This window comes from Dunckerocampus dactyliophorus, chromosome 14 (genome assembly GCF_027744805.1).
Source record: "Dunckerocampus dactyliophorus isolate RoL2022-P2 chromosome 14, RoL_Ddac_1.1, whole genome shotgun sequence".
In the NCBI taxonomy this organism is placed as follows: domain Eukaryota; kingdom Metazoa; phylum Chordata; class Actinopteri; order Syngnathiformes; family Syngnathidae; genus Dunckerocampus; species Dunckerocampus dactyliophorus.
In genome coordinates, this window is record NC_072832.1 from 23,102,200 (window position 1) to 23,127,331 (window position 25,132).

At 44.2% G+C, this 25,132-nt stretch overlaps 1 protein-coding gene across 1 annotated transcript in view; it reads right to left on the reverse strand.

Annotated features, from left to right (window-relative positions):
• Positions 1–11,930: 11,930 nt before the first annotated feature.
• The window catches only part of LOC129193806 (semaphorin-4G-like), a 56,878-nt gene continuing 43,676 nt past the window's right edge, over positions 11,931–25,132 (reverse strand). Inside the window, exon 15 of the mRNA XM_054798472.1 lies at positions 11,931–22,452. Within this exon, the coding sequence (XP_054654447.1) occupies positions 21,473–22,452 (980 nt within the window). The 3' untranslated portion in view covers positions 11,931–21,472. The remainder of the gene's footprint in view (positions 22,453–25,132) is intronic.

Here is a 25,132-nt window from a genome sequence, read left to right on the forward strand (position 1 = left end):
GTGGGCGGGGTCCATAGCGTGTTGCGATTATGGCTGCACTTGCTGTGGCTGGCTGCCACCTCCACTCCCCTTCCCCCCTCCCCCGGTGCAAGTCTCGAGCTCATGTTGTAAAAGTGTTATTTAGTGTTTATTTGAGCCGATGTTGCCAAGGTGTTTTGCCAGTCCCATACCGTCCTGCCTCGGGGTGTAACCATCCGTTTTAATAACGACTCCATTCATAACCTGATTTGTGGTTGCCGATAAGATTCAAGGACGATATTGGTTCATTTCAAACGATCCAATCCAAAACTATTCAGCAACTTTTTAGCCAGTGTGGCTGTGAAATAAATAGCTGGATACTGGACAGTGCAGGTGAATTTCCTAGATTCCTGTTGTTTTTTGGAAGGGAATCAAGTATAAATGAATTATGGATATAAACAAACAAGTAAACAACAACAGGGGACCTATTATACTCATTTTCGGGCCTTTGTATTGAGTTCTGGACTCCTACAGAGAACTACACACAACCCGCACAAAAAGCTTTCGTGGTTCCTTTCCAGGTGTCCTGCCTCTCACCCAAACGGTCTGTATAATTTACTCCACCCCCGGCCCTCCTCCAGGTACACCTCTGCTGTGATTGGTCCCAAGCGCTCCCGAGGACTTCACCAACAGCTTCCAAACCCCTTTTGTCCGATTACTTGCACAAAATAAACACAGTTAGGACACTGATACATTTTCACTTAAAGCTTGCTCTTCTGACTCTTCAACACGAACAAGTAACGCTGGAAAGGCGTCGGACTTCCGTGTGAAATGCCGTCGACAGAGGATCATATTTTTCTCTTGTTGGCCGGGAATCAGCAACTCCAACCACGCTTGCCTCTTTAGGCACACCCGCACAAACGTTTCCTGGGAGCCGTTCCCGACGTGCTAACACCGTGAACAGAGTGAAACAGACCGGGAGTGCTGGGCATGCCCATATAAGGAAGTCCGGGTTGCGTTGACATCGGTGGAATAAAAAAACACAGCGTGCAGAGTCATCCAAAACTGCTTTCAGGGCTCACTTCCAAATCCGCAGACTTCATTATCTGACGCGTTGGCATCGTTTGACACGAGAATACAACAATGTAACAACATTTATACGTCAGAAAAGAGGAAAAGCATAAGTCTCCTTTAATGGCAAATGCATTTGCATCCCATTTGAATAAAGTGCAAACAATACATCAGGTGGAATTAACAGGTTAACCTTCCCTGCTCTTATTCGCAATATTCAATACATTTTCAATAAAAGTACAGTAAGCGCAGTAAAAGCTGACGTTACCTTTGCGCTGCAGCTGTCGCGGGAACGAGAGGTGCCTGGACGGTCAGCGTTGTGTGAGGTCCCATGGCACCTTAAGAGATTGGAGAGATTTGTTGTGTTGCTGTGGTAGAGTATTTTACTTGACCTTCACATGTCCTGCAAACAGCGAGCGACTTATTTAGAACATCTCCCTCTTTGCAGAAGCCAAAGTGTTTCCACATATTGGACCGCAATGGCGCCTTTATTATTTCTGGCTCCATATAAAGCCCGCTCTGCTTGAAGCCAATGCCTTATTTCCTAGTATGGATATATGTCGTCCGCAATGCCAACTTGCCGAACACAGATCGATGTAGTTGGATCATAGGAATATAAATCGATACATCGTTGTGGTAGATCAATCGGTACACCCCTAGTACGCCCCCATAGGAGCTTAGTTTGGAATTGTCTTTTTTTTCCCTTTCCTCTCCCTCCTTTTAGCACCCAGTCATCCTGTCCTGTCTACCCCCCCCGTTTTATTGTAAAAAAAGACGGATGATTGCACAATTTTGCTTGTACGTCTGTATAAGTGACAAGTAAAGGCCATTCTGAATTCTGATTAGGTAGAGTTGGTCCAATCCTAACTTGTTGCAGTCTTCCTACCTCCAGGTGTGCACAAACTACACTTAAAACTGTATAAAAGAGTAGATGTAAAAACAGTTACCATAGTAGTCTTGAGAAGCAGAAAGTTATTGGTATCGTTATGGGAAAAAAAAACACATCATGCATATTTGGGAAAAACCGTAATAGAGTGAAGCCGCGGAATTTGAAATTGGACAAATGAAAGTCTACTTATGGCCTCCACGTGTCCAGGGGCGGCCCCCGTGCATCTCATTGGAATGTGCAGTGATGTGTAGTCTTAAACACTCATCCATCCTCTTCCTCCTGACCCCTCTTGCAGCATCTTTCACAGACAACGAGCGCGTGTGTTTGTCTTTAGAAAGCACAGAGCATTAAAGTTGAACCGCAGGAGGCAAAAGAAGCGCTGCAGCTCTCACACAGGGTCAGTCAAGGTTGCTCGCTTTTACAGCACATCACGTTATTGCATTAAATGATTGAAACATCTTATTGCAGAGGACATTTGCATTTTTTACAAAAGGAAGGAGTGGGGTGGATCCACTTCTCTTGGATTTCTTTCACTGTGGCTTTGCTGGTGTTCATAAAGGCGAGGAAATGTTCTTATGGAATGCAATGATAGGATTTCTCACTCGTGGTTGTTTTATTTTAGCGCATTTGAGTGCATAAACTGGGTCAAAGCCTTTCTGCTGCCTCCTACTTTGTCCACTGGGAGGTAAACACACACACACCCACACACACACACACACAGATGAGTTGTAATCCATTGGAATGGCGCCGTTTTCCTGTGCGTAACACAATTAAACACATCACTGACACGCAACAGTACTCTAATGCCAGTTTGCACACTCAGCACAGCAAAGCAATCAACAGAGCAGAACCTGCTGGCTGCTAACGTCCACATCAGAAATAAAAAACAGCAGGAGCCAATGCTGGCACGTTTACGTCTGACTTTGACATAAAGACAAAATATTTCATTCATTTGTGCAGGTTTTTCTTTCCATTCTGATGATTTCATAATATTTCAGACCAGGGATGTTTGGACCAAAGTTTTTCCAGTCGTGACAAATGAAAGGATGCCACTTTGCCACTTTGATATTTTGTACAGCAACACACGTAGGTCGGCTGTAGTTCAACTTTGTCATACAGGTGAAAAAGACTCTTATTAGTATCAACTTTGCTCTTTTTTCCCCATTTTTGCTGTTTTTTTTCTCCCAAATATTTCACCTTTTTCTGAAATAAACTTAATACATTTTCTTTTTGTGATATTATGACTTTATTCCTATACTATTACGACTTTTTCCCCCAACCTAAATTTCCCCAAATTGTTATAAAACTTGATTTTGCTTGTTTCTCATAATACTATAATGTTACTATACTACTAATATTACTATTACTATAATATTACAACTTTAAAACGTTTTTCTCTTAATACTTTGATGTTATTATAAAATCACAGCTGTTTTTTCCTATTCTCATGTTTTTTTCCCTTGAATTTTCCAACTATTTCAACTTTCTTCTTGTACATTTTCTTTTCATAATTATGAGAATATTCCCGTAATTTTTTTTCTCATAATAGTTTCCGGATTGTTATTTTCCAACTTTGTTTTTTTGTTAGTTTCTAATATTATATGATCTAATATTATACATATATCTAGCATCTAGTTATGATGCTGCACATCCCTGGCCATTCAATGTTTCTAATAGATGGGATGTCATGGCACATGGTAGCCAAGAGTGGAAAGTCAGCAGAAATCTCACACACACACACAGAGGGAGAGAGTGACAGTGAAATACAGACAAGTGTTCTTGTCAATGAAGCCTGAAATTGCCTTCCTTCCTCTCTCTCTCTCTCTCTCTCTGGCTCTTGATGGTTTCCCACACGTGTGTGTGTGCGTGTGTGTGTGTGTGTGTGTGTGTGTGCGTGTGTGTGTGGCACCAGTTTGAAAGTGATTTGATATTCTTGCAGTAGCCAGATTGGATTTATGCATGGAAGGGAGATTCTTTCTTGTCAGTTAAGCCTGACTTGTATTGTTAGCGCTTTATCATCCAAGTGTACAAAGACGCCAATTGCTGTTGTTAATTTAAAAAAAAATAAAATAAAATAAGAAAACGTGTATTCACCCGTGACGACGCGTCAGGCCTGGTGCGTTCCAGGACGAGCACAAGGAGATGAGCGCATGGAAGATGTCATTTAACTGGTGTGCAAGTGTAAAAATAAGATAAGGCGGCCAATTAGGGCCCTAATTTGGCCTAATTTGGCTACAATTGTGTCATGTTCTGCATTCTGCTCTGCTGCCCTCTGCTGTTTTTGTGTTGCAGCACATCCCTGAACATGACCCAGACCTAATCACACACACCTGCAGCTCATTACCTCATCCCTTCTTAAGCTGCAGCCAAACAATCTACCAGTGCCAGATTGTACTCCTTGACTCCCTGACCTCCTGTTCCTTGCTCCCGCTTAGCCCGGCTTCTTGTTCCTTACCCTGCATTCTGGCTCCCTTACCTGCTTGTTCATTCAGCCTTGTATCCAAGATATCTCCTGTCAGGTTTGCCTACAGTGTTTTTTGTTTGTACTTTGGTTTTTGTTCCTGACAGCCTTTTGCTGTCAGTGTTTTTCGTTGGTTAACCGTTAGTGGATTTTCCTTAGTTGTACTTTTACCTTGTGGACTCTTTCTGTTTCGTATTAAAGTATTTTTGTTACTATTTTTGACTCTGGTTGTCTGCATTGGGATCCTGATTCCTGTCGTGGCTCCCACCACGCCTGACAGAACAATCTGGCCAAAATGGATCCCGCAGACATGGAGCACTTCCGCTCGGCCCTGGCACATCAAGGCCAATTAGTCGGTGGCCACGAGAAGACCCTCCAAGGCATCATGGAGGCCATATCGGTCCTATCTGCCGGCATGGACGCTCTAAACCTACGACTCGCCAGCACCTCCTCTCACCCGCCACCAGAGGTCGGTACGTCTCCACACGCCTTAGACGCACCTAATGGCGCAGCTGCACACGCACCTGTATCTCATCAGCTGCGAGAGCCTAATATCCCTCACCCTGCTCGCTTCTCTGGAGATTCGGACTCCTGCAACCAGTTTCTACACCAGTGTTCCCTCGTTTTTGACCAGCAGCCCACCACGTACACATCGGACCAATCCAAGGTAGCATTCATAATGAGCTTACTCTCGGGTAGAGCCGCTACGTGGGCTATGGTTGCGAGCACATCTATGCCTGCCATACGCACCTCCTTACCCATGTTCCTGGAAGAAATCAGACGGGTTTTTCACCATCCCATTCGGGGAATGGAAGCAGCTAGCCGACTACTAGACATGAAACAGAAAGGACGCTCGGTGGCAAATTTTTCTATTGATTTCCGAGTGCTTGCTGTAGAGAGTGGGTATCCCGATACCGTTCTCCGAAGTATTTTTCGCAAAGCACTCGATGTACACATTAAAGATGAGCTGGTGGCTAAGGACAACACTACTTCCCTCAACGGCCTTATCAATTTAGCCATAGAGTTAGAGAACCGCATAAGGGAGAGGGTGAGAGAGTACACCAAGGAGGGATACGGCGGCAGGTTGTCAATTCCTACCAGGATACCATTACCATCTCCTGAGGGACAGAGGCTCGAACCAGGGATCGGAGACGCCGTGGCCGTACTACCAGAGGTTCCCATGCAACTTGGGGGACGACGCCTCGCCGCCGAGGAAAGAGCACGTCGTCGCAAGCTGAACCTCTGCCTCTACTGTGGAGATCCGGGGCATCGACTCCTCCAATGCCCCATTCGACCACATCGTCGCCAAGGATCGACTTCTGGATCAGCAGCGGAGTTAAAGCCAAGATCCAGGAGCAACCAACCGGCTACGGAGGACCATCCAGCCATGGGGAGCTGTGAGTACCTCCATGATTCAGCCACTACAGCGGAGGAGGTTTCCTTCAAGAGACTTCAAATTAAGGGAGTAATTATAAAGAAAGAGAGAAGTATTGACATAACCGCACTTATTGACTCGGGCGCCGATGACTGTTTCTTGGACACTACGTTTGTTCTCAAACATAATATCAGCATGATTAAGTTACCTGCTAAGAAGGAGGTCTGGTCTTTGGATAGGCGCTTCCTGGCGGCCATTACACACCAAACCGAACCGCTTATCCTTCATCTCTCTGGTAACCACTCCGAGACCATCCGTTTTTATGTCATGCCCTCCCAGTCCGCACCACTAGTGCTGGGGTTAACCTGGCTTAAGCTTCACAACCCACTCTTAGATTGGAACAAATTGCACGTCTCCAGTTGGAGCCCGTTTTGTCACGCTAACTGTCTCCGTTCGGCTCGATCCAATGTTCCCTCTTCCATATCCCCAGAGGAAGTTATAGATCTTACAGGAATTCCTAGCGAATACCACGACTTAAAGCAAGTGTTCAGCAAGGACCGTGCGCAAACACTTCCCCCTCATCGACCGTACGACTGCGCCATAGAATTACTCCCTAACGCCACATTTCCTAGCGCCAAATTGTATAACATCTCCGCTCCAGAACAGAAAGCCCTCAAAGAGTACATTTCCTCTTCCCTAGCAGCCGGTCTTATTCGACCCTCTTCCTCGCCACTGGGGGCGGGCTTTTTCTTTGTTGCCAAGAAAGACAAATCTCTACGGCCCTGTATCGATTACCGGGGGCTCAATAGCATCACGGTCCACAATAGTTACTCCTTGCCACTTATGGATTCTGCCTTTTCCGCTTTACACTCTGCACGCATTTTTTCAAAATTGGATCTCCGCAACGCCTATCATCTGGTACGCATAAAGGATGGAGATGAGTGGAAGACCGCGTTTAACACACCGCTGGGGCATTTCGAATATCTGGTGATGCCTTTCGGTCTCACGAACGCCCCGGCGGTGTTCCAAAATCTCATTAACGATGTTCTCAGCGACATGATAAATCAATTCTGTTTCGTATATTTGGATGACATACTTATCTTTTCCAGGAATCTTCAAGACCACACCACTCATGTCCGACTAGTTCTCCAGCGTTTAATGGAGAATAGGCTCTACGTTAAGGCAGAGAAGTGCGACTTTCACGCCACTTCTGTGCCATTTCTGGGGTACATTGTGGAGAAAGGTCAACTGCGTGCCGATCCCGCCAAGATCCAGGCGGTGGTCGAGTGGCCTACTCCCAAATCAAGGAAGCACTTGCAGAGGTTTCTCGGGTTCGCCAACTTCTACAGGCGATTCATACGTAATTTCAGCAGCAAAGCAGGACCTCTGACTAGGCTTACATCACCTAAAATTCCGTTTGTATGGACCCCAGAGGCTAATTCTGCGTTTAACACACTCAAGACCTTGTTTACTTCCGCTCCGGTTCTGGTACATCCTGATCCTAATTTACAATTTTCTGTTGAGGTTGACGCTTCTGATACGGGAGTGGGAGCCGTGCTGTCCCAGCGGTCCCCGGTCGACCAGAAGCTGCATCCCTGCGCCTTCTTCTCGCGTCGCCTCACACAGGCTGAAGGGAACTACGATGTGGGCAACAGGGAGCTGTTGGCCATCGTTCTCGCGCTGCGGGAGTGGCGGCATTGGCTGGAGGGCGCAGTTCATCCTTTTATAGTTATCACCGACCACAAGAACTTGTCCTACATCAGAACCGCCCAGAGACTCAATGCCAGACAAGCCCGTTGGTCACTGTTCCTAACACGCTTCAATTTCTCCATCACCTACAGACCCGGTTCACGCAATATTAAACCTGACGCCCTGTCCAGAGTCTTCAGTCCCACGGAGGAGGGAACAGCGCCGGAAACCATCATACCTGTGGCCCGAGTGTTGGGCGCTCTTCGGTGGGAGGTGGAGAAGAAGGTGTCGGAGGCAACTAAAGGGGAGGAGTCTCCAGAGGGTTGTCCTGCTGGTAAATTGTTTGTTCCTGAGACGCTGAGGTCGGACGTATTGCAGTGGGGTCACGCTTCCAGAGTTACCTGTCACCCAGGAACCAGACGAACTCAACTGGCATTGGCGCAGAGGTTTTGGTGGCCTTCCATGGCGGCGGATGTGAAGGAGTTCGTCGCGGCCTGCTCTGTCTGCGCCAGAAATAAGTCATCGAATCGACCTCCGGCGGGTCTGTTACAACCGCTGCCCATCCCGACCCGTCCCTGGTCACATATAGCTTTGGACTTCGTTACTGGACTACCTGCTTCCAGAGGAAATACCACAATTCTGAACATTGTTGACCGGTTTTCCAAGATGGCACATTTCATAGCGTTACCTGGACTACCTACTTCACTGGACACAGCGCGACTCTTGGTGAGACATGTCTTCCGCATCCACGGAATCCCAATCAACATTGTTTCCGACAGAGGGCCCCAATTCACTTCCAAGGTCTGGAAGTCCTTCTGCAAGATGCTCGGGGCATCAGTGAGCTTATCATCCGGTTACCATCCACAGACAAACGGCCAGACAGAGCGGGCCAACCAGGACCTCGAGGCCGCCTTACGCTGCGTCTGCCACCGACACCCGTCATCCTGGTCCATCCACCTCCCCTGGGTGGAGTACGCGCATAACACCCTTGTCAGCTCGGCCACAGGTATGTCACCCTTTAAAGTCGCCAATGGATACCAGCCTCCTCTTTTTCCGTCTCAGGAGGCAGAAGTGTCAGTACCATCGGTCCAGATCCACCTTCGCCGCGCCCGAAGAGTTTGGCGAGAGACGGTAGCCGCACTGAACCGCACGGCGGAGCGCAATCGACGCCTGGCCGACCGCCACAGAATTCCGGCACCCGTCTACCAGGTCGGTCAGGAAGTCTGGTTGTCATCCAGGGACTTACCACTGGCCGGAACCAGCCGGAAGCTTGCACCCAGATTTGTGGGACCATACCTAATTGACTCCATCATCAGTCCCTCTGCCGTCAGACTTAAACTACCTCCAGCACTCAAAGTACACCCGGTATTCCACGTCTCCTGCCTCAAACCTGTGTCCTCCAGTCACCTGTGCCCCCCGGCCGAGTCGCCTCCTCCGCCGCGCCTGATCGATGGCCATCCAGCATACACGGTGAAGGCTATCTTGGACTCCCGAAGGAGGGGCAGAGGATTCCAGTACCTGGTCGACTGGGAGGGTTACGGCCCTGAGGAGCGTTCTTGGGTCTCCCGCTCCCTTATCTTGGATCCGTCACTCATAAGCGACTTCCACCGTCTCCATCCTAACAAGCCAGGTAAGCCGCCAGGAGGCGTCTTATGAGGGGGGGACATACTGTCATGTTCTGCATTCTGCTCTGCTGCCCTCTGCTGTTTTTGTGTTGCAGCACATCCCTGAACATGACCCAGACCTAATCACACACACCTGCAGCTCATTACCTCATCCCTTCTTAAGCTGCAGCCAAACAATCTACCAGTGCCAGATTGTACTCCTTGACTCCCTGACCTCCTGTTCCTTGCTCCCGCTTAGCCCGGCTTCTTGTTCCTTACCCTGCATTCTGGCTCCCTTACCTGCTTGTTCATTCAGCCTTGTATCCAAGATATCTCCTGTCAGGTTTGCCTACAGTGTTTTTTGTTTGTACTTTGGTTTTTGTTCCTGACAGCCTTTTGCTGTCAGTGTTTTTCGTTGGTTAACCGTTAGTGGATTTTCCTTAGTTGTACTTTTACCTTGTGGACTCTTTCTGTTTCGTATTAAAGTATTTTTGTTACTATTTTTGACTCTGGTTGTCTGCATTGGGATCCTGATTCCTGTCGTGGCTCCCACCACGCCTGACAAATTGGACCATTTCAGTGTTTTCTTGTTGACATTGTCGTTCCTTAAGGCGTGTTACATTCATCCACATGTGTGGTGGTGAGCTTGGCCAAAAAACAAAACCAAAACAACAACAACACGAGGAAAGTGAATTGTCACAAGGCAAGGTTTAGATCTTCTGTGCTGTCATCTTGTGGCCTCTTTCACACGGTCTTAGCGCCAAATAAATGTAATCCATCTTCCTCCCGGGCCAGATGTCCACCGTGTAAACCGGCGGAGGCTTTACTTGACCACTGACGCGACGCAGGCTGGGTGAAGACAAGACGTTAGATGACTTCCTTCTCAGCCTCCACATGGATTATCTCCCCAGCTGTTTGCCGTCGCTGTGTTTCACCAACAGGGGAAACTGGATTAAGGCTTCAGCAAGCCAAGGAAGCCTATTTTACTCCATTTTCACCTCCTGATGACAATGAAGTGACAACCAGCAAAGACAAATAGTGAAATAAATCATTGTTCATTGATCATTAATAAGGGTGCACGATAATTATCAGTGCAATAATTATCACACCAATAATCCGATAGCTCTGATAAACGGCAATTTAAAAAAAATGCTCCAATGAGGCAAGATTACCCATACTGTGCGGGTGAGCAAATCAAGCGCTCCTTTTTCTGCTGCCTGTCAACTTCCCTGAGCTCATTTTAGACAATTTAGAGTCGCAATTAACATAACATGCTAAACATGCATGTTTTTGGAATGTTGAATATAACTTAAATTGCTTTGTAGAAAGGCGCTTAATGTAAGTAAGTACATTTCCTTGTATTCACTGGATGCCGCGTCTACCTATATGGTTTTGACATCTGCACTTCCTGTTTCCCAGCATGCTTTGCTGTACTGTTGTTGTAAATGGCTACTAAGGTACATGTCTAGGGCTCACATAGTTGTTGGTTATTCAGCATTAGTCCTTGGTAGTGTCTTGCCTGTTGTGTGATGTTGTTTTTTTTCTTTACAAACACACTGAGTAAGACTAGTATGTGGAATGCTACCCCCCCCCCCCCCGCGATTTCTGTGGAACTGCTAAGTTCATTGTGAGGTCTGTTGTTACTCTGCTTGCTAAATAAAGAATTACTTCACCCTCACAGACTTGTGAGCAGTACAGTATGAACTACATGAATCTCATGAATCTCGAGTGGAGATTCAAACCCAGATCTTCCAGATCTCCTGACTGTGTGGCCAACATGCTAACCACTAGGCCACCCTGCGGCCCAACCTCTAAGTTATCTATTCTAAACTTAAGAAGGGTTTCAAACAGAGTGCGGAAGAAAGAAAAAGTGACAAACCAAAAACTTATCACTTCCACTCGGAATAGGAGGAGAACGTCTTTTCACTCTATCAGGTCGGACATGCCACTGACTGCATGCAGTGTGACAGCAATGTCATGAAAGGTCACGTCTCTTCAATGTTATGCGTCATTACTGACGCCTAGTGGCCAGACTACTACATATAACTTGTATTTCAGTATTTTTTTACTAATAATAGGCCGTAATCAACCAGGAATCATGATGATTTATGACTTAATTCTTGAAAACTGCGATAGGGGAGCTATAGTCGAACCGCGATGTCACGAGAGATGACTGTATTTGCATTTTACTTCATTTAGCATCCATTTTTACACTTGAAAAAGGTTAGGCCAAAAATGTGACATTCGCTTAAAATGCAGATATTTGGACTAATAATAGGCCGTATTCAACCACGAATCAGCAATGATTTCTTAATTTATTTTTGGAAAAACTGTAATAGAGTAAAGGCGCAAAAATTTGAAAAAGTGGTGAGGGATGAGGACATTTGAATGAAATAGGAAAAAAACATGTATTAAAGCACTGTTTCTCAAATAGTGGGGCGGGCCACTGGGGGAGGAACTGTCTGGGGGGAGTGAGAGGCAGTGAGTACTTTCAACATTAGTGCAGACGTGCCAACATGGATGATTGATGCTTTACAAGAACCCTATTCTGTTTATACAGTACATGACTTCCAATAATTGGCTGGCAACCAGTCCAGGGTGTACCAAAGTCAGCTGGAATAGGCTCCAGCATACCCCCGCGACCCTAATGAGGACAAGTGGCATTAAAAATGGGTGGATGGACGAATGACTTCCAATAAACAAGCTTTTACTGACCTCTAGCGGCCACTTGGGAAAATACAACGGCTAGTATTGCTCGGCAGGAACCGCTAGGTGGCGCCAAAATTGCATGAACCATGTCAGGGTGGGAATCCATTGCCTTTTTAGGTGTACGTTGGTACGTTTGGCCAACACGCACACACACATTTTGAAAGCTTAAGCTCCCTGAGGCCCACTTTATAATGACACTTTAGAATGAAATGTCTGTGTTGTCAGTCAAGCCTTCCACTTAAAAACATGTCACGTGACATGCGCACCACGCCACAGGACGTTATTTACACAGGGTCAACATTGGAAAATGTCAAACATCAAAAGGTTTTCTTTGTGCTTGCAGTTTATTTGTCCATTTGGTCGCCGTCACTTCAATTATTTATTGAAATTTGCTATCAGGAAGAGACGACTTGCATGTACGAACATTGTGTGTGTGCGTGTGTGTGTGCGTGTGCTTGTGTGTGTCGCGTCGCGTCACTCGGGTGTGTCCCAACTGTCTCCTTTTGCTTCCTCTTTGACAACCATTTAAACACGTGCCTAATTTTTGCTGTTTTCTTTTATCTGGCATATCTGAGGTAGTCAAAAATGACTGCTGCTTACAGACGAAATCCTGATTTATTTGGCAATGCAGGATTGAAGTTGCCCCCTGGTTTCATCCCATACAGCCGTCTTGTTGGTGTTTCTTCTGCCAGGCAGAGGATGAAGCACAGTTATGTGTGTGTGTGTGTGCGTGACTGCGTGTGCGTGCGTGCGTGCGTGTGAGAGAGAGAGAGCAGAGACGCGTGGCTTCGAAGGCCATCAAACCGGTCGGGGAGGAAGCAGAAGAGCTCCTAGTTAGCATGCATGCGGCAACAGTACGTGTTTGTTTTCTAGTCCCGATGTGTCCCGATGTGTCTAGTCCCCCTTTGTTGACTCGGTAACCACGCTGGTCCACAATGAATGGAAACACTGACTAACCACTGGGGGGACCTCCTCTGTAGGTTACATACGCCATATTACATAGAGTATAGTCTCCTTGTTGCTGGGCCTTTCTTTGTGCAACTTGCATAGATGTTATTTTCTGCCATGCCCCGCCCCCAGTGTCCCTCCACTTTGAGCTTTCAATTTTGGCTTCATTCTATCACAGTTTATAAAAAATATATTAATTAATAAACCATACAGTTTTGTGTTTGAATACAGCATACAGTATTATTAGTCAAATTTAAGCAAATTGTATGTGTATTTTTTGCCTACATTCAGCATTTTCAAGCATAAAAATTGCTCAATTAAGTAAAATATGGCATTCAAAAGACTCATTCAAAAACATTGTGATGAAATGTAGTATTCCACTGCTGTGGCCGTAACCCATGCCAAGCCGAAACTCAACTCTGAACCCCAGCGTCACTTCCTGATCCCAAACATGGAAACACATTTTGAGCAACACACACAAGTACAAGTCTTATTCTCTCTGATTATGTCTACTATATTTGGTAATAGAAGTGTGACGTTGACTATAGGGGTGTTATTTCATGACTAGAGGGCTCTAATACTGTAGGGCCCTATGAAATCAGTTTTATTTTTTTCCTCAAATTCCGTTGTATTTTTTCCTAAATTCCGCTTTTTAATTTTTTTACATTATGTTTTTTACTTTTTAGACTTATTTTATCACCATAGATTGTGTGTGTTTTTGTGTCAGTCAATAAAATGACACGAATCCTTACATTTATTGATGCAATACATCATTGGACAATTTTGCCCAGTATTTCAGAAACAGATGCAGCTCGGCTAACTTTTCATTGCTGCAAAACCCTCAACAAACGATCATATCTGCCCTTGTGGTTAAAGAAGACGTAGTTGCAGATGCAATTGTAATAGATTTATTCACGTAAGCTATTTTTACTGTTCTTGCGGAAATTGACATCATGCGAATGAAATGCTGTCATCGTGAGGAGAAGGAACGTTTGTGTGGGGAAGTGTTTCCCTGGACGACCGCTCAATCGTGGCGGAATCTCATCACAAACTCTACTCCACCCCCTCCTGAACTAAACATGTCGAGATGGTGACCTGAAAAACCGGCAAAACTTGCGGGGAAAAACGTGGAAACTCCTCTCTTACTGAGCGTGACTGGAAGCTAGCCTGGGTTAGTTTAGTTTAGCAGAGCATGCTAGTGCGACTGTGTGTGTGCGAGTCAGACTGTATGAGTGTTGACACAGTGTTGTTAACGCAAACAAGCATTTTTACAATGCCCGCTGACGTCGTGTAAGATGTGAGTGAAATAAGTATGAGAGACACATTTATTTTATATACACCCAGCTCGTCTGAACCTTAAACATTCTCAACACACACAACACACTTCCAGCCTTCAAAATAAGAGCAGGTTGTTGATCTTGTGTGTGCAAAGGCTGACAATCCCAGAAGTCAGCCAAGCTGCATCTGTTCCTGAAATACTGGGCAGAATTGTCCAATCGTGTAGTGCATCAATAAATGTAAGGATTTTTGCATTTAATAAGCAGACATCAGAAAAGTACACACTCAATGCTGGTAAAATAAGTAAAAAAAAAAGGGGGGGGAATTTGGGAAATATTATAAAACGGATTTCATTAGGGCCCTATTTCTGTATGTTAAGTTTTCAAAGTAAAGGCTGTGAAACACAAAACGCAACTGGAGTCTTGATTGAGAACGTGTTATTTGCTCGGTGGGTACTGGGTACCGTGGTACTGTGTCAACTAAGTATCGTCTGACACATCCAAGATGGCTGAAGAGACGAGCAAAGCTGGGAGTAACCTTCATCCACATTTATTAATACCTCCAGATTCAGCGTAGAAAAAGGGTAAAATGCTGAAGTTTGTTATGCGCAATATTGGATGACAAATGTTTAGCCAAAAATGTTGGTGGAAAAACGAAGCATACAAAAACTGGGGGTGTTGGAAAAGCGAGGTTTGACTGTATGTTGATGTTGATGGGAAGAAGACGAAGTTCCAAAAATAAACTTTCTTCTCTCACTATCAACCTCTGAAGCTTATCTTCATGCCTCAAATGTTTTATTTAACCCTCACCTGTCACTCCTCTCTCCCGTGACGCTGTTTTTCTTTACATGAAAACTACTTACACTCTCAACCAGGAGAAACATCTTTTTGATCCAATCCCTTTCCTCGAAAATGCTTACTGGGTGCAGAAATAGTGGCTTTTTTAATCTTAAACTGACAAAAAAAAACACTGACAGGTTGTTTCTTTGAGGATGCAGTGCAAACAGATAAACGGCTGTCATCAAGCAACACAATAAAATGTCTTCTACAGTTTTTGTCCAACCAATCTAATCCAGGACCAAAAAAAACAAAAACTAAACAAAACACGAGTCATAACCGGCACGTCCTGCTGATCCTGTTGAGTAGGAGACATAAACAACAGCACAATGACACGTGCACAAGCACACACAAACAGTCAATTCTTCTACATGCCAGGGAACTCATCACAACATGACTCTTATTTTGAAAGCAGGGCAAGGCTGAGGGTGTTCCTTCCTTCATTTGTTTTTCCATATGAAACCAGCACTAACTTTTTCATGATTCATTTTCCCGTATGGCCCTGGTAGGATCTCCCGAGGCAAACAGGTCCTGGGTGACGGGCCTGGCAAAGAGTGATTCAGAACACCGTATGGACTCATCTCGACCTGCAGTTTGGGTTCTGGAACCAAACTCCTAGAGAGGGGCTGGACCTTGTTATACGCTGGAGTTTGCGCAGGGGAGAGGCAGCGAGCTGGTGTGGGCTTATTAATAACCCCCCCGCTGAAGAGGGTCACTTCCCTATGCCAAACGGCAGATGAGAGTACCCGGCCTTCTTGGGGCCCATCAGAGGGGTGCTGGAGAGCATCCCTGCTGGTGACTCAGTAGTTCTACTGGGAGACTTCAGCGGCCATTTGGGCAATGACGATGTGACCTGGAGGGGCGTGATTGGGCGGAACGGCCTCCTCGATCTGAACCTGTGCGGTGTGGGTTATTGGACTTGGAATTTGTCCATAACTGACACCAGGTTTGAACGTAAGGATGTCCTAAGTGCACCTGGCACCAGGACACCCAATGCCGCAGGTCTGTGATGGACTTTGTGGTCGTATCATCAGACCTGCGACTGCATGTGAAGATGGGCTGAGCTGTCCACTGGTGATGAGTTGGATTAGATGGTGGGGGAGGCTGCCAGACAGACCTGGTACACTCAAACATGTAGTGGGGGTGTGCTGGGAATGGAAAAGGACCATGTCACTCGCAGTGTCCTGTGGGGAGTGCTCCGGGAGTACGGGGCTGGTGGCACGCAGGGCCAGGAGCCTGTTTACCCTTGTCAGCACTAAGCCGAGTTAGAGTTCCCGGTGACTGTTGGTCTCTGTTCATAATCTTTATGGACAGGATTTCTACATGCAAGGGGGGGTAGTCAGGGGGCCTGAGGATCTCGTCGCTTCTATTTGCAGACGATGTGGTCCTGACGGCCTCATCAGGCTGTGATCTTCAGCCCCGCCCCAGTGCGGAAATCAAATCTAAAATAAAAACCTTGAATAATGCTACACAAAGTCCACGAAACGGGGAAGCAAGAAGAAGCACCGGAGAGAAATAAGAAGGAAAAAGATGGAAGGTAGAAGTACAAAGTTTATTTGAAGCCAGTTGCAGTGGAGAAGGTGATAAGCAAGAGTGGCGTAGCATGCACAACAACAGCGGCAGGAAAGCGAAATCATAACGCGTATATTGCATAATGCATATAATCGTACAGATTAGATACGTTAGTGACTTTTTATAAACGTCAAAGTGTGTGGTAAACTTTTCATGCATGAATTGTGCAACGCAAGCAAATTACGCGCCCTCGGTGACAGGTTGTCAGAAAAAAAGTACAAAATAAATACTTTTTTTTTTTGCATTTTACAATAAATGTACACAATGGGAATTACACGCACAGATATAAGTGACTATTGGCACAAAAGTGTGCACTTTCACACAGCAACACATCATTTTGGTCACAAGAGAGTCCGCAAAATGACCCAAACAATAGATCCGGCATTTATTTGTCTTTTACACAGAACTCAGGCAAGCGGGATATCGCTGAAACTGTGAGGACTTTCACACAGTAACACATGATTAAGCCTCTTTCACACAGACATGACACACGATTGCCGTATCCGAGCTGCACCGGAGTTTATCCGCATGTGCCTTTTCTCACAGAATCCAGGAAAAATGGAATATGGCTGCGTCGTCAGCATCACACAATCAAATAATTGAGCGCCTTTCACAAAGACGTCCCAGAAAATTGAGATGTCCAAATCATACATGCTGCAACATTTCCAACAATAGACCTTTGTGCCTTTTACACAGAACCCAAATCAGGATATTGTTGCAACTTCTGCACTTTCAGACAGCATCGTAACATCCCTCAGCAATCTGACCATTTAGTGCATTTTACACAGAGATCCCACAAAATTGACACAATCATTTTAAAAAAATTGTTTTTTTTACACCCGATTTGCTTTTACACAGAACCTATCACATCATTGAATGTGTGACGATGTCAAAGCCAACATGTGATGTGACGTATGTGTGTCGTCCGCAATTCCCTTGCACACCAGCGAGTATCCTGCCCCTGTTACAGTTCTGAATCTACCCACAAAGCGGGAAAATTGCTGGAACAACTTCCCTCTACCATTCCTTGTCTGTGTAGTTTATACAGAAAAATGCCGGCTTGAGGCAGTGTTAAAGGGGACTCTGATACTACCTCAGAAGGCAGAAAATTGAAGGGTCGGCATCGCCCTCTACCATTCCGTGTCAGTGCAGTTTATACAGAATAATGACAGGAAAAAGGCAGAAAAATGTCGGCTTTTAGGGGCAATATTAAAGGGGCTTTTGATACTACAAGGCAGAAAATTGCCGGGTCGACATCGCCCTCTATCATTTTGTGTCGGTGCCATTTGTACAGAACAATGACAGGTAAAAAGGCAGAAAAATGCTGGCTTTTAGAGGCAGTGTGAAATGGGCTTCTGATACCACCTCAGAAGGCAGAAAATTGCCGGGTCGACCTCACCCGCTACCATTTGATGACAGGGGAAAAAGGCGGAAAAATGCAGACTTTAGGGGCAGTGTGAATGGGGGTTCTGAGACTACCCCAGAAGGCAGCATTCCGTGTCTGTGCAATTTATAGAGAACAGTGACAGGTGAAAAGGCAAAACAATGCACGTTTTCATGGGCAGTGTGAAAGGGAAGAACAAAGTTGCTGAATAAGACACTGCAGTAGACGCACACTGACTTGTGGCTCACCACTCATTAGGAGAACATCCGTGCAGTGATTTTTACCAGCAGACGCCTGCAGGAGATTGCATTTGCAGGATTAAGAGAGACAATTAGAGGGAATACAAAGAACTTGGAGCTGTCTTTTACCCCAACACAGCTTCGCTGCAAAGCCTAAAAACTCCAAAGCAGCCCCGCAGTTGTGACGGGCTGGCTTCCAAATGAGGAGAAAGAGCTTTAATGACTGCGTTTAAACGTGTGAAGAGCGCCCTCCTCCATCGCTTTGATCAATACCACTGACAGGAAAGCTCTTGAGCGCCAAGCGTGCACCTTTTCAAACCTGACGCCGCCGCCTCGTTAGGCTCGATCAAAAAATGCACCGTCAATCAGGAGGTATATGAGGAAATCATTGTGGGCTTCAGGGAGTTCTTGTCGACGTGTGTAAGGTCACACTTGGAGGCATCAAGAGACGTCATTAAGTAGTCGGGAAGGAGAAACGGGATCAGCGTACAGTTGAAATATCGATACTTCCGTTACCAGCTTTCATGCTCTGAAATCGATTCTCACATCAAAATATCGATACTTTTGATAAGTCAGTCATTTGAGGTAATATTTGTCTGTTGAAGCGTTGACTGATCGTAAACGGAGCCATGTGTGAATTGTGAATACAGTTTTCATTCTTAAAGTAGGTCTTAATAATTAATCATTTATTTTAATGGTTTTATTATTTTGTTTATTCTCTTTTATCATTTAAAATACCATTTCCATGTATTTTATATTATTTTGTGCCATTTTTCTACATTAGCTTGGCTATATTGTAATTCGTCCCGCTACCTCAATATACTTAAAATAAATAAGATAAATAACCTAAATTAATATGAAATTACTAATTTCTTTAATGAATTGATTCATCCATCCATCCATCCATTTTCTATACCGCTTCATCCTCATTAGGGTCGCGGGGGCATGCTGGAGCCTATCCCAGCTGACTTCGGGCGACAGGCGGGGTACACCCTGGACTGGTCGCCAGCCAATCGCAGGGCACATATAGACAAACAACCATTCACACTCACATTCATACCTATGGACAATTTAGAGTCGCCAATTAACCTCACCTGCATGTTTTTGGGAATGTGGGAGGAAGCCGGAGTACCCGGAGAAAACCCACGCGCACACGGGGAGAACATGCAAACTCCACACAGAAATGCCCAGGGGAGAATCGAACCCAGGTCTTCCCGATCTCCAGGCTGTTCCTGTATTGGCCAATGTGCTAACCACTAGACCACCGTGCGGCCATGAATTGATTCAATGTCTTGTATTCTTTCCATGAAATACCCTACTTTTTAAAATTTACCAGACACTTTAGGTGAATTTGCAAAGTATCGGATTGGTATCGCTGATACCAGCCTAAATTTGACTCAGTTTTGGATCAGAAATGTTATCAGTGGTATCACACATCACCAATGAGCAGGCAATAACAAAAAACGTATTACCTCATACGTGTGTGTGTGTGTGGTTCTTGTCCTTCTTGTCCTTCTTGTCCTTCTTGTCCTCCAGGTTCCAAAAGTTCATGGTAGGATCCAGTGCCAAAGTCCTTTGTGGGATCAAATAACTTTAAAACTGTTAATTAAAAAAACATAATAATAATACTTACATATTTCAAACAGTGCAACAAAATTCCATCACCATCTTTACCAAATAAATTGTATTTTTTTTCCACATTTATTTTACATGTTACTAAAAAAAAAACAAAAAACAAATCCAAACACCATTTTGACATGTGGAACGTTTACTCTATTTTATTAATACAGACGTCAGTCAGGCGTTGTTTTTACGGAAAGACTTCACCCTTATTTAAAAGCGCCCTTCACAGTGCTAATTAAGGCGTTGCTATTTTAATGGCACACAGCAAGAGAAGGTAAGAAGTCTCGGTGGATTTTACTAGTGAATGGGGTGTCACGGGACGAGACGATACACGAGATTGGGTCTACGGGAACGAGACGAGATGGGATTTTGACATTACTTTACAGAAAAGTACAATGAAAAAATATTTTGAAATATATTGAAATCGACTAATTTAATTTCTACTACATTACACTCGTCTGCACTTTGTGTGTGTATGCTGGTGGCCCCGCCTCCACCCACCAAGACAAAAAGACTGTATGACTGACAAAAGGGCTCACTCCGTTCATGCAGTTGTTCTGTGGAACAAATGTGCCAATGTTGCCAACTCCGCAGTAAGAAAAGTAGCTATTGGCTGTCCTAGAAGTCACTAGATGGCGTCATCAATTAATTTGCATATTATTTGCATACGATGTTGCACAAGATGCTGTATGAAAAATACAACAAAGCAAACCTCGTAGGAGAGACAAAAAAAGTGATTAAAAAGACCTTTATTATGTTTACAACTACAAATAAACTTGATTCTTGGTTTGTTAATTTAAAATTGGCCATCACTTCATCAAAATAAAATAACTCAGATTTGATCTCTTTTATCTTCCTGCCTGTTTGGAGACGAGAGATGAGGAAAAGTCATGAGTTAAAAATGTATTGTGTGATTACTTTATTTATTTATTATTGTCCCGGATCTACAGTAGTACCCACGGGACAGTTTTTTTTCTGAACAAGGAATCTTGTCACGTTTTAATCTCGCCAGATCTTGAGACACAAGATCTTGTGACACCCCTATTAGTGAATATTAAATACAGCAGTACCTCGGTTTTAATAGAATTCGCTTTTGGACAAAAATTACTGGCAGACTGACTCTGTTTCGTACGCCTAATGAATCGAGTGTCCAAACAAAGCATCCACACGTTGGTGACTCAGTACCCATGAAGCATGCATAATTGTTCTTTTGGAAGTGGGACACTACAGACAGATTCCCAACAGGGAATCTTTTAATCATTGTTATTATGTGTTTGTGTGGCTTGTTTTTTCACAGAATCATGAAAAACTCCGTATCTGTCTCCTGTCTTATAAAGGACTGTGCGCCCTGCACTGATGACGCGTTCAAGCGCACTGCGTATTTGTGAGTGGAACAAATAGCCTTTCAAACAGTATGTGCTGCAAAAAAGTTGCATGTGCCAGAATTTTGGTAGAAATTAATGATGAAAACCGAGGTTCAACTGTATCTTGAGTGTTAAAAGTTACTGTGAGTTAATGAAAAAGAATGTGTTAAATTTTTGTAATAAAGTTTTAAAAATGCATAGGCCATCTGTGCACTGAGTTAGTGCAAGCAGACGTCGGCTGGCTGCCCTCCGCTGTGAGTCGAGCCAAATATGGAAGTCTTCACGTGTGTTTAGATATTCTTCTCCTCGCTCAAGGCTGCGTGTGTCTCTCGGGGCACAAATGAGGTGAGGTAGAAAGCTTTTCCATTCCATGCCTTCGCTGCCATGTCTTATTTTCACATCTTTTGGAAATTTGAGTGCAAGATCATCTCCAGAATGTCCTTATGTCGCCTCCTCCCACCACCAAGCGGCGCTACACAGAGCTCTCGTCCGGCCTAGGCTGCAGCTGCGTGTGTTTGCGCTTTTCCAAGATCCTGTTGAGCTCGTCCGCAAAGGACGAGCAGAGCGTCGACGCGTTGTCGGCCTCGCTTTGCCTCAGCAGCACGTAGCTGTTGCCGTTCATCCTGCGCAGGACGCTGGGCAGCGTCGCAGACAACCCGTTGGGGAAGCTGCACTCGGGCGGGGTAGGGGGCGGAGGAGGAGCTGGGGGAGGAGTCTCTGCGTTGGGCGAGGTGTAAGCTTCACCAGGAACAATTTGGAGGAAGCCTCCGTCGTATGTGTTCCCGTGAGGAGGCTTCGAGACGCCGTTATTGGTGGCGTGTCCGTTGCAGTGGCTGGAAATGGTCCTCAGCTCCATGAGGGCGGAGTTTCGGTGCTGCTTCCTGTTCCTGTTGGTCGTCTTGCAGCTGGGGTACGCTGCGGCGGCGGCTCGTAGCGAGTACTTCCCTCTGTGGCCCACTCGCAGACAGAAGCCCATGTAGAACAACACCACGGCGAGAACCACACACAGGCTACCCAGGATGGTGATGAGGGACAGGTACAAGGCCTCCATGCTCCTGGAGGAGAGCAGCTCCGAGTGGGGAAGCAGAGGTTCCAAGGGCGCACCCAAAGGCCTCTTGGATGAAGGCGGCCCTGTGGGCACTGGTGAGGCGGTAGCTTGGTCTTCAACCAGAGGAGGGGAGGGCAGGTCCGCACTAACGGTGACATTGTAAGTAACCATGGCAACCTTGACATTATTCTCGACAGCGTAGCAGGTGTACATGCCACTCTGGTCCTGCCGGGCCTCGATGATGAGCAGGCCGTCTGTGCCGGTCCTGAACCCGGAGCTGAGGCCGTAGCCGTGTAGCTCGTCGCCGTCCAGCATCCAAAGGGGCGTGGCCAGGTTGGAGCTGAGCTCGCACTGCAGCAGTACGTCGTCACCGACTCGCACGAAGCGACTGCGCACGGTGACGTCTGGAAAAAGGAAAGGAAAAGTACAACCTCAAACACCCGATATTTCATGTAGGACACATGCCCGACCTTTCCAGACTTAACAGCAAACGGAGGAAACACCTGAGTAATTGAGATGTCCATAAAAATTAGGGCCCGACCGATTGCTCAGACTTAAATCGGCTGTTCAAAACCATGGCAAAAATCGTTAAATCGGCCAAACGGTGGCTGATTGATGCTGATGTTAAACACTCAGTTTTCACTAATAACATGCAGCTTTTTCTTAGAAATGAATGATCGGGCCAAACGATTTAACCAGCCAAATATGGCCATTAGAGAGTAGATGTTTACGACAAAGTTGTACTTTTTGCACTACAGTAATCCCTCATTTATCGCAGTTGGTTCCAGACCTGACTGTGACAAGTGAATTTTGCGAAGTAGGATTCCTTATTAATGGAATATTTTCAAAGTTAGAGCATAGAAAACGTGTTTACGACCTTCTAAATACAGTTTTTAACACAATTAGAGCCCTCTAGACATGAAATAACACTCCTATAGTCACCTTTACACTCATACTACCCAATATAGTCGCTATAATAAGAGAAAATAAGATATTTAAGACACAAATAAGACTCATGCTCGTGTGTGTTCCGGTGCTAGGACAGCAGATTGGCAGCTGGACAGGACGTCATGTAGCCACCAGTGTAGAATCATCAGTGTCTTTGAATGTCTTATTTTGATATAATTTTTTATTATGTTATTTTTTTACTATTATAATATTACTTTAATACTTTTAATGTAAAACTAATTTACTTTAATAACATTACTAATAAACCACTGCTGATAATATTACTCCATTATCATATTCTTATAGTCTTTGAATGTCTTATTTTGATATAATTTTTTATTATGTTCTTTTTTTACTATTATAATATTACTTTAATACTTTTAATGTAAAACTAATTTACTTTAATAACATTACTAATAAACCACTGCTGATAATATTACTCCATTATCATATTCTTATAGTCTTTGAATGTCTTATTTTGATATAATTTTTTATGATGTTATTTTTTTACTATTATAATATTACTTTAATACTTTTAATGTAAAACTAATTTACTTTAATAACATTACTAATAAACCACTGCTGATAATATTACTCCATTATCATATTCTTATAGTCTTTGAATGTCTTATTTTGATATAATTTTTTATTATGTTATTTTTTTACTATTATAATATTACTTTAATACTTTTACTTGTAATGTAAAACAAATTTACTTTAATAACATTACTAATATAGCACTGCTGATAATATTACTCCATTATTATATTATTATAGTTTCATACATTTGATATTATACTTATTATATTATACCATATTTTACTTGATTTAGCCATTTCTATGCTTCAAAATGCTCAATATCAATACGTAAAACACATAAAATGTGTTTAAATATGCCTAGTTTCAGACTAACAAGAGGTCATATTCAACCACAAAACAGCATGATTAAGTAATATAGTTTCTGTGAGAGTGAAGCCACGAAATTAGAAGTGAGGGATTACTGTATAGCCCTCGTCTGTTAGAAAGGCTTCATAATAAGAACTCTGGTACTGGGGTAGCATGTGGAAATAAATGTCTTCATTCATATAGACTTTGCAAGACTGTTTTATTTCCCAGAGGTTTACTGCCCTTTTTCACATCATATTTGGGATTTATTGTGGGATTTATGTTCCACACGATTTGTGATAATAAAAGCGTTTGTAAGTTCTTTGTAAGTGTTTGGGACTATATTTAAGCCATCAAAAGCAACTTTTTCTTTTTTTTTTTAAATGAAAAATATTTAAATGTAATCAGTGCATATATCGGTTATCAGAATTTTTGATTGCCTAATATCAGCATCGGTCCAACAAAAAATCCATATTAATCGGGCCTTAATAGAAATACATTTTTTCACCACAAATTTGCAAAGTTGCACTGCTGTGAATCGCAATGCTAGCATGACATAAATACAGTATATCCTCCAAGTTTGACAACAATGAGACCAGGGGTGCCCATTAAGGCGATCGTAAGCTACCAGGTCATCGTGAAGGTAGAGTGGGTCAATCATTAGCTCGCCTCCTGACTCGCTGGTGCTCGCCCCGTCGCAAAGATTAAGTGGTGAACAGACGTCTCAAGCTAAACACAGAGATGCAACTTTCATCTTTATTATTATCACGGGTAAAATGCATATATATCTATAACAAAAGTTATCCGTTCACTTATAGCAGCTAGTTATGTAGAAAAAAGTCAGTTGTTTGATGGTTTTGCGTTGCGTCCTGAACTCCACCATAGAATTGCGTGTTTTCTACACGTCCACCTGTTAAACTAGTATTTCATGATAAACTGCTAAATGTGCCCATTGCTGAAACCTTTTGATTATGTTGCCTTGACTTCGGCTGCATTGCCTTTTGCATAATCATTTTTAAATCTTGTACAGTGTTCACTCGTTTATTGCGTTAATAGCATGCAATAAGTGAAATCCGCAAAGTAAACAACTTCATTTTTTTCCACTGATTATATACTGTATGTGTTAAGGCTGTTAAACCCCTCACCATACACTTTACACTTTTCTCAGACAGGCAATAGCATCACTCACGTCGATTTCACTCCTGCCTTTTTATCCTAGCGCTGTTCCACTGTACTGTAGAGTTTTTGTAC